Genomic DNA, 9,981 nt, shown 5'->3' on the forward strand with positions numbered 1-9,981 from the left:
AATAGTTCCAGGGCTGGAATGCCTTTGAGTCTGCAAACCTACTAACCTGCATGTTTTAAAGATTTTTACCAGCTTCTCTCTAATATTTTCCCATAATAAGAAAGGTTGGACATTTACTCCTGACAATGGCAGAATTAGAACTTCTTCCAGGGTTGGGAAGAAAGTGGCTGGAGGGAAAATGAACTTGCAAATGCTCAATAGATTTTTACATGAGCAAATCTACACATCGTATTTACCCATGCTAAAATACAGTTCACAAATATTTTATATGGGTACGACATATACCATGGGTGCACTTTTGTGACTTTCTTTAATTTTTTGGGCCACATGTAGGTAGGTTCAGATTTGCGACCTGCAAATTGCGAGTCGCAAATCCGAATGTAGGATGGTGTCCCTGACACCATCTGTGATTCGCAAGGGCTCCGCAAATGCCCACCTCATGAATAATCATGAGGAGGGTCGCAATTTGCGACCCCCTCGCGAATGGCGGCCCTCACAGGGATGGTGGCCTGCTGGACACAGCAGACCACCATGTCTGTGACTGCTTTTCAATAAAGCAGGTTTTTTTTTATTTTTTTTTTTTATTTTTTTTTTTTTAAATGCAGCACGTTTTCCTTAAAGGAAAACGAGATGCATAACAAAAACGAAAAATGAAACGTTTTCGTTTCTATTTTTCAGAGCAGGCAGTGGTCCACAGGACCACTGCCTGCTCTGAAAAAATGTTTACAGTGACATTCACAATGGGGAAGGGGTCCCATGGGGATCCCTTCCCTTTTGCGAAAGTGTTAGCACCCATTTGAAATGGGTGCAAACTGCGATTGGTTTGCGCCCGCGTTCGCGGTCACAAAACAATCCTACATTGCAATGCGAGTCGCAATTAGGAAGGGAACACCCCTTATTAATTGCGAGTCGCAAACCCGTTTTGCGATTCGGTAACTAGGTTACCGAATCGCAAAACTGGGTTTGTGCATCGCAATGTGCTTTTTGCACGTCGCAAACAGCGAAAGTCTCTGTTTGCGACATGCAAAAAGCTACCTACATGTGGGTCTTGGTCCCTAATTAGGTCTGGAGTTAACAAAGACATTTTGTTTTTATTAAACTTCTATTTCTCTCTCTTTCGGCTGGCTTTACTGTGAGTGATCGCATTCGGCTCTTCCACAAGGAGCATATTGCCACACAAAGTAGTTTTGTTCAGTGTCAGGAACTACAGTGGCAATCAGTGACGTAACGAAACTGGAGGGTGCCCCTTTGCAAAGAACATGGAGGAGCCCCCTCTCCAGACTCACTCGGGGCAGGTGCTGTGCTGAAGTGGCCCCCTGGAGGGCGGGTGCGGGGCCTTTGTTATGCTGCTGGTGGCAACGTGTGCTTTTAGAGTTCAAAAACTTTTTGGGGGGGTTTTGCCAGTGTTTGTTACAATGTTGAGGTCCTGGTAGCTCCCACAGCAATAAAGTGTTACAAAAGCCATGTCAAAACAAGACACGCACTGATGAAACTAAAAGACTTATAAAAATATGTCAGATTAGTTGGCTTTGTCAGTGTTTGTTTATTTTCATGCTTCCCATAATCGTGTTGAAAATGGTTACACTGATTTTCCATTAGAAATATTTTTGGGGAATACTAGCATGCATCAACACATTTTACTAAATGACACTTCATTTGCATCTAATCAGAGAGCATTCTGGGAGCATTATATTTAGCCTCATAGCCTAAACTTTTCAAACATGTGTATACAGTTATTTTTTTTTTGTACTGGAACCAACGTCATTAGTGAAGTGTGACCTTAAAACATTTATTTACAGCACTCACCCTAATAATGAAGGCTTTCAAATAATGAACCATAAATACAAGTTCGAACAGCATTATCTTTTGGAAACACATTACCTCAACTGCAGAGAGTTCCACTCTCTGTAAACAGGAAGCCAAAGGGTTTGTGCTGCAGGGGGTTGGGCCTACTTATCCCAAGGACAAAGTAAACATAAAAACTTGTTGCCCTTGACCCCAAACAAGATGTCCCGGGCGTCGGGCGATAGGAATTCCACATCCCTGGGAGTAGCTGAACAAACACCTAGGAGAGCCCCCATTTGGTTTTACTTTTCACTGTCCACCATGGCCTGTGATCTACTCCCTGCAGCAACCACACCTGTAGAATTTATCTGATGGGCTAGATACATCTGTAGGGGTCAGAGAGAGTGATGTCCACAAACGCTGCAACCACAGCACACACCAACACAAAGCACGGCATGCACCCTTCCCTCCCTATTCCCTAGCCGCAGTCATAAGAGGTGGGTGCGTAATGGACTTCAAATACACAATGTCTCATCATATATAATTCATTTTATGCTTTAGAAATTGAAGCAGATAGATCTACAACTCCAAGAACGCCCCCACCACTTTATCCAAACAAATTATAAACACATACCGTGCACTGGCAACATACAGAAATATCGATGGGCAACAGTGAATTATGGGGATTATTTTCTCCTAGGGGTTTCTGAGTGGCATCAGATAGACAACAATAGCAAAGCATACATTAGAATCTGCTCATCCACTTGGTGAGTCTTTCACTGACAGCTTATAATATGTGAGCAAATTCTGTGCACTTAGCAGACCTCTGTTTTACTAATCTGTACTATTGCTTACACTCGTATGTTAAGCCCATACTGAAACAATTGTGCCTGTTAAATCATGGAAGGCACTGACATTATTGTACATCTTCACACTTCTGTTGTGCTTTTTATTTTTTAGAAAGAGTGAATTGTATTAAATTAATTTAACTTTTGATACATGGTTTTATTACACGTATTTTAATCACTTAAGTCCTGAAAGAATTAAATATGAAGCAATGTGCTTTAGTGTTAATAGTAGAGGGAGAAGGAGATGTCAGTTACAGATATAATCAAGAAACTTGGACTCAAATCCTGACTTGCTCACTTGCTTCAACTGTGTGATCCATTATTTTGCAACCCAGTGCCCCATTCTATAAGCATCAAATTTGAAGGCGAAAGTATATTCCGGCAATTGAGGGCTGCATGCGTTTTCAAACAAATACTGACGTGTACATGGTTTCACAAACATAATGTTACTCCCTAGATACAGTGAACATGACACAGTGATTTGGTTTACTAATGGCATTGTCATCAGGTAGCACAGAGCGAGCATGCTAAACTATTATTTCTTATGTGACTGGGTGGTGATGCAACCTAGCATAATTAAAACAGTAATGTTAAAGAAATTAACATAGTGTATGCAACATAACATCTATATTTGGAAAGTGCATCTTCATTCTAGGGGTGCATATTGGGCTGAATAACACATTTTAATTTTGATCAACTCATGTTCTGCACTTCAGCAGCCTTGGAATAATGAGGGGACCTCCAGGACTGGAACTTGTGATTGTGGGGTAAATCAAAGATTACTGGAGTTGTATATTCCTTTGCAGCCATGAGTGATCATAAGGCTCAGACTTTTACAATGAATCAGAAAATAAGATGACCCCCGTCGAATTAAAAAACAAAAGATTAACTCTGTAGGGCAGGGTTTTGGTCACATACATTGACAACCCTAGGAGTAGAACATCTGGTAGGCAGGCTTGGTTGTCTACCAGGATCTTGTATCAAAGAAAACACATTAAATGCATACATCCATAAATACAACAATACACAGACAGGAATCACATGGCCTTTGGGACACCCCTATTCTGTCATTGGTCAGTTTGAGTGTCATTAACACTCTGCTTCCATCCATGAGAGCATACTGCAAGGGGTTACTGGATCAGTCCACAACAGTCATTGACTTTCTTGTTGTGTGAATTATGCCATTTTCTGATCACATGTGCATATCTACCTGAAAATGAATGTACTAAAGCGACAAGGCTGGTTGACTTCTCAATTTTCTCCTTTTAAAGTTATCCCTTTAATTTAATTGCTTCTCCTCTTTTTATTTAAATTTGCCTGAAGAGTATAATGCAGCTACAGGGGCAGTGGTAACAGGCCTCTTGCTTGCCACTGATTTAATCTGCAGTGTGCTGCATTCTGTTTAAAACTTCCTATAAACCAGTACAGTATATCACTGTTTTACCATTCCAAGATGGCCAAAATATTGCTCACAAAAGCAGCAGCAATGCTAGAACTTTGAAGCAACAAGCTATGTACCACCCCAGTGCAAGATAGACACTCACCACTATGTTCATTTATTGCAAGTATGTGCCCATTGTTTAGATGGCAGCATGTTTTCTTTTTTTCTACTTGTATTCTTTTAGTTTATCTTGCATGGGTTACTGAGTTTGTATGTGTGTTTTGGTGTGGCAGTATCAGAGGGTGACTGCAAGGGTGAGACAATGGATGGTTGCAATCATGTAGAAGTCTGATGATGAGTGACAGAGTGAATGTATAGTGACTTACTGAGTACCTAAACCCATCAATAACACAAAAAGCCACTTTCATAAGCCCGACCTATTGGCATAGTCCTGATCGCTGCAAAAAGACAACATCTTCTCCCTACTCGAAAAAGGAGAATCAACCACACTGATCCTGCTCCACCTTTTCACCGCCTTCGACACGGACACCCACCACACTCTCACCAATCCCCTACACCAGAATGGAATAAAAGACACACTCAGATGGATGCCACCCTTCCTCACAGGATGCACCCAGAAAATCCACCTCCCCCTTCACCTCGCAGGCCAAACACATCATATGCAGTGTCCCCCTCAAGACTCAGCCTCACACTTTTAAACATCTACATGACTCCTCTCGCAGACATCCTCAGAGCGCACGACATCAATATCATCTCCTACGCTGTCGAGAACCAGCTTGTCCTATCGCTCTCTGCTGACCCCTTAACAATGAAGGTTAACTTCCACAACTGCCTGAAGGACATCTCAGCATGGATGAAGGATAACTACCTAAATCTCAACACTGACAAGATGGAAGTCCTCACCTTCAGCAAACACATAGCTCTCTGGAACAACACCTGGTGGCCGTCGAAACTTGGATCCACGCCCACTCCAAAAGCCACGCCCACAACCACTGCATCATACTAGACAGCAGTCTCTCCATGAAATAAAAGATCACTCAACTCTGTATCCACAGCCTGCTTCCCAAGCTTCGCAAAATCTTCAAGTGGCTCCCCTTCACCATCAGGAAGACAGTGACATGTTCTCATCACCAGCCAACTTGACGACAGCAACCCACTCTATGCAGGCCCCTCCACTACATTCTAGCAAAGACTCGAGTCAATCCAGAATGGAGCTGCTAAACTGATCCCCAACCTACAAAAAGAGCCCACATCACCTAGCATCTGAAAGATCTCCACCTGCTCTCGGTCCAGAAGAGATGCCATTTCAAGCTTCTGACCCACGACTACAAAGCCCTCCATGACCAGGGACCTGCCTACCTGAACCACCAGCTACATTTCCACCACCATTCGAGGAACCCCCGCTCACCGTGCCCTTGCACAGATTCCCACCATACGCCACATCCGCATTGGAGGACGCTCCTTCTCCTATCTTGCTGCCAAAGATGAAACATCCTCCCCCCCCCCCACACACATCTCGCTGACAGACTTCAGAAAGGGGGAAAGACCTGAATCTTCAAATGAGACCCACAGCAAGGCACTTGGAAACCTTTGCAGGTGACAAGCCGTGCTATATAAATACTACCTGATTGATTGATTGATGGCCAACGCCTGTAGTCAGATACACCTACTGACATTTATGGTTGTGAACCCTGAATTACTGCATAGAAAAAAACCCAGCTGGTTTTTCAGTCTGAACAAATATGAAAACAATTGCCATGGAAATACAATGACTTTTTCTTAGTTATTCTAGTGCCCAATCGGTCACTGTCATCCCTAGAATTACATTTAACATTGCACTATACCATCGCAATTATATTGATGCCTTCATTTTCTTGGGCACTTTGCATTTCATCACTCAAATGCATTTTTTTTTTTCTCTTCAATTTTTTCACAATCTTGTTTAGACTTTATTTGGAACAGACTGCAGCTTTTAAGTGAATTATTTGAGGGATGAAAATAGCAGGCACTCTTCTTCTACAATGCCTCATGTATGATTGCTCTATTAATCAACATTCTTCTAACTCAAATCAATCATTCTGTTAACAAATAAATGGCTGTGGTAACTTTTTTTTTTTTTTTTTTTTTAACTTTCTATCACTATGCAAGCAAATGTTTGCCTCAGTGAGGCTGGTGACCCCATATGTTTTTAAAACTTTGATCGGTATTACAAGAGAATTATTTGATTCAACATTGGTAAGAGAAGTGTGTCTTTTTGGAGGGGTTGGCACACAAAGGGCAAGCAGCATGTGGGGTAGGAAGAACTGGAACATATTGGTCAGTGGAACTCACAGTACAGCCTGGGAGGCGCATGCAGCCCTCCTACCCTTCTCATCCAGCCCCCATCAGAATCACTGCACTGGGCTGCTGTTTACTTGGTCGAGAAGTAACAATCGGAAAGATTTTAAATCAACAGCAAGCATTTATTTACACAAATGGAAGTAAAAGAGAAGAAGCAAATAAGGTATCCGGCACCACCTACCTTTAGGAAAGAATATTTCTATTTTAAGACATTTTGCAAAAAACGTGTAAAAATAGGAAAGCCTCTTCAGAGTTCAAAAAAGTGTATTTCATTTACATGCAGATGCGTTTCCTCTTAGTACAATAGATTACATCAGTACATTCAAAAGTATTTTTAAAACTGATAGTTTTCAAAAATCAACGTAGAAACATTCATGCCTCCGCCCACTCTGACTACAATAACAATAGTGAACTAAGGGGAAAGTCAGTTGTCACATAGAACCTGTTGAAGCAGGTGTCTTATTTAGAAATTATTAATGGGTGTTTTATGTATTTTGAATAATGAATTTTGTAGGAAAAAAAACACAGAAAATAATGCATACGTTGGAAAATGTGACCTCAGAGAATGGCCACCAATGTTCATGAAATTTACTAATTGATGGTTAATACTAGTGAAATATTGAAAATGTATTAGATTAATGTAGTAGTATGTCATATTTAGGGTTATGAAGTATTTTCTTACTTATTAATTGTAGGCCATAACTTAGCGAGTGTCTTGGCCTAGTTGCCAGGCCTCATGAAGAAGCTGTGTTTCTTAGTGGTTGATAGAAAATGCTGACAGAGTGAACTAAAGTGTGAAATGTCCATTGTCTTGTCAAAAGTGCTTAACCGAAGCTTTCTGTGGGAACCATCAGACAGGAGATGGTGTCTCTAGCAATGTATCGAAATGGGTGTAATGTGTGTGAGATGTACTTTCCCAGGACGTGAACAATGAAGACACTGACTGGAGACAAAGATGCAATAAATTTGATACCAGGCGAGCCGGATGATGAGGACATAGTAAAGTGGACCAATCAACATAGTGTGAAGAGCGAAATATTAGAATTCATAGATTTGGTATAGAAATATTATTGGGTAGTGTATTAACGTACGATTGACAGACCAGTAGGGAATTAGGGGATAGTTTAGGTGAATTTGAGTTAACAACGCGACAGAGGGAATTTAGACAGATGATGATAATGATGATGAGACCAGAGATCTAGAGTGACTGTGGGAGAAGAAGAGATTCAAGATACTGTCATTGGGCTCACACTCTCTGACTGAGAGCCTGATGCTTTGCTGATCGACTGATGACCTGTGGATGAAGACTGATTCTGTTTGATGAACCATACCGTGGATAGGTAGATATGACTATGTGACTGAATTGCTTTTTATGCCTTTTCTATCTAGGTACCAAGTGCGCTGTTTTGATGAGACCCGTGGCTAGATGATTTCCTAAATTTGTGTTCTAAATTGTTTTGCATGAAGTCTAACATGCTGATGCTATTCTGGGTTAGTTGAGGTTATCCATATGATGACTGAAGAATTGCAGGGACAAATGTTTGACGAGCTATCTTGCTGAATTATATGTACCATATATCTATATTGCAGCTGAGTTTGCTTTTGATTTGCACTGTTGCCTTAGAATGTGTTGTGATCCAAGCTTTGATTAGATTGCGTTTCTTTTGTCGCTTTGGTCAACCAGTGTTGTTCTTATATGCGTTTCATTTGATTTTGAGATTAATCTACATGACTTTAGCATTGTTAATATAAGGGAAATAAACTTACTAAACTTTTTTCAAAAGGTGTGGTTATTCATGGCTGAAAAGTCATGGTGTGTGACAATTAATGAATATTGGTTAGACTAATGATTATTGTTTCTGTTCTGGAACTATGGTAAGAACATTCTAAACAAGTCAAAAGGTTAATCGACCTATACGCGTCCCCTTGTAAGTTTACTTATTAAGGACCAACGTGCTAACAAACCTTCAGGGTGGTCTGGGTTGTTATTATTCATGGACAACATTATAGTTTATTAAATCAGACATGAGAGAAGGCTGTGTACAGTGCATATCCTGAACTTGTGTATTTCAAGGTGCTCTTGTATATCATAATGATGAAAAAGGTGGCAAAATGGAATTTGACATTTGACTAGGATCATGTAATTTGGTCAAGTGAGGAAGCCAGGACTGATCACGGGTTTTTCTGGTTTTACATTGTGCAATTATATTTCATTTCCATTCAAAATGTCTGTGAATACCCATGCGATAGGTAATGTGGACAAAGCTCGACATGTCGACAAAACTCTGAGGGATATGTGCAAGAGAGAGTACATCAAGAAGGGATGAGGAGCCAGCCTGCTGCCACCCAGATGATAGAGTATCGCCAGAATGGCAATCTAGGAACTGAAAATCCAGTTTGATATGAAACATTCATGTGCAGATTTTTATTTGTTTGCCAGTTCCGGTAAAAAAATACACTTTCAAAATCAAAAAGTAAAACCAGTAGGGCTACTGTCGGCGATTACATGCTCTGGAGAAGAGCACTGCTTCTGCTACTGACAATTTATGATAAGGAGGCAGAATCCTGGGACAGCTGCCCCTTAAATTGGCGGTAAATATTTGATTCGTGTGCACGTTTGCCATTATTTTCATTATAAGTATTAGCCCTGATACATATTTGTTTGTTCAGTACTGCTATCTATTATACGAATCAACTAACAAACTTACTTTGTCGGCCATCTAGTTAGTTGCTTCAAAAATATTGTGTGACCCCTTAAGAGCCAGGAAGTCGCCCTATATTCATTATGAATAGTGACCATGCCAGGTTATAATTGTTCTGCCTTGCAGGACGCGGATTTCGACCAAAACCCCCAAACTCATAGAGCCAGTCCCCTCCCGCCTCCTCCAAAAGACATTTACTGATGTCTCCGCGGGCGATGAGTCTCCAAACTCGCAAAGAATATTGCTAAGTGCTTATTGAGCGTTAAACGGACTGGTACTTACACTCACCTGTCACAAGACACAGAAAGATCGCAGATCCTAACGCACACCTTTCCTCTCCCCATTCAGCAGATCCCTTAACCAATGCCTTGCTGCACCTTTTCTCAATATAACACATAATCTGGCCTCCACCGCTGCACCCCCAAACACCGCTCACCTGGGAGGGTCCTATGAAATCATCCAGGTCAGTCAGCTGTAGGGCGCCGCTAAAATGAGACGCCATTTTTACGCCCTGTCTAGAGGCACGCCGGGGGCAGTAAAGTGACACAACCCTGTCTCTGGAGCAGCAGATGCAGTCCAGCTTCAAAGGTTATTAGAATGTTCTCAAATGGGCGGCCATGTTGAAAGGGTGCGCCATCGACTACTTGTTCATATTAAAACCATGAAAACAATTCAAGCACCGAAATAGCCTTTATCAATGAAACGTTTAAACTAATTCTTAGCCTGCTTTAGACGCCCAATTACTATATCGACCTACGGTAATTAAATAAATACACATTATTTTTCCATGATGAAGTGGTGGCGACAGGCGAATGGTTCAGTTGATTTTAATCAGACCATGTGGAAAGTCGTAGGTGCACATAAAGTTACGTGCCTCGCACCTGTACCATAACTAGACTCAAAC

The 9,981-nt window shown here is 41.3% G+C and overlaps 1 protein-coding gene across 1 annotated transcript in view; it reads right to left on the reverse strand.

Moving 5' to 3' along the window:
* Window positions 1-9,646, reverse strand: part of CIAO3 (cytosolic iron-sulfur assembly component 3) — a 124,239-nt gene extending 114,593 nt beyond the window's left edge. The window contains exon 1 of the mRNA XM_069209807.1: window positions 9,514-9,646. Coding sequence (XP_069065908.1) covers window positions 9,514-9,579 — 66 coding nt within the window. The 5' untranslated portion in view covers window positions 9,580-9,646. The remainder of the gene's footprint in view (window positions 1-9,513) is intronic.
* Window positions 9,647-9,981: the final 335 nt, after the last annotated feature.

This window comes from Pleurodeles waltl, chromosome 10 (genome assembly GCF_031143425.1).
Source record: "Pleurodeles waltl isolate 20211129_DDA chromosome 10, aPleWal1.hap1.20221129, whole genome shotgun sequence".
NCBI lineage: Eukaryota > Metazoa > Chordata > Amphibia > Caudata > Salamandridae > Pleurodeles > Pleurodeles waltl.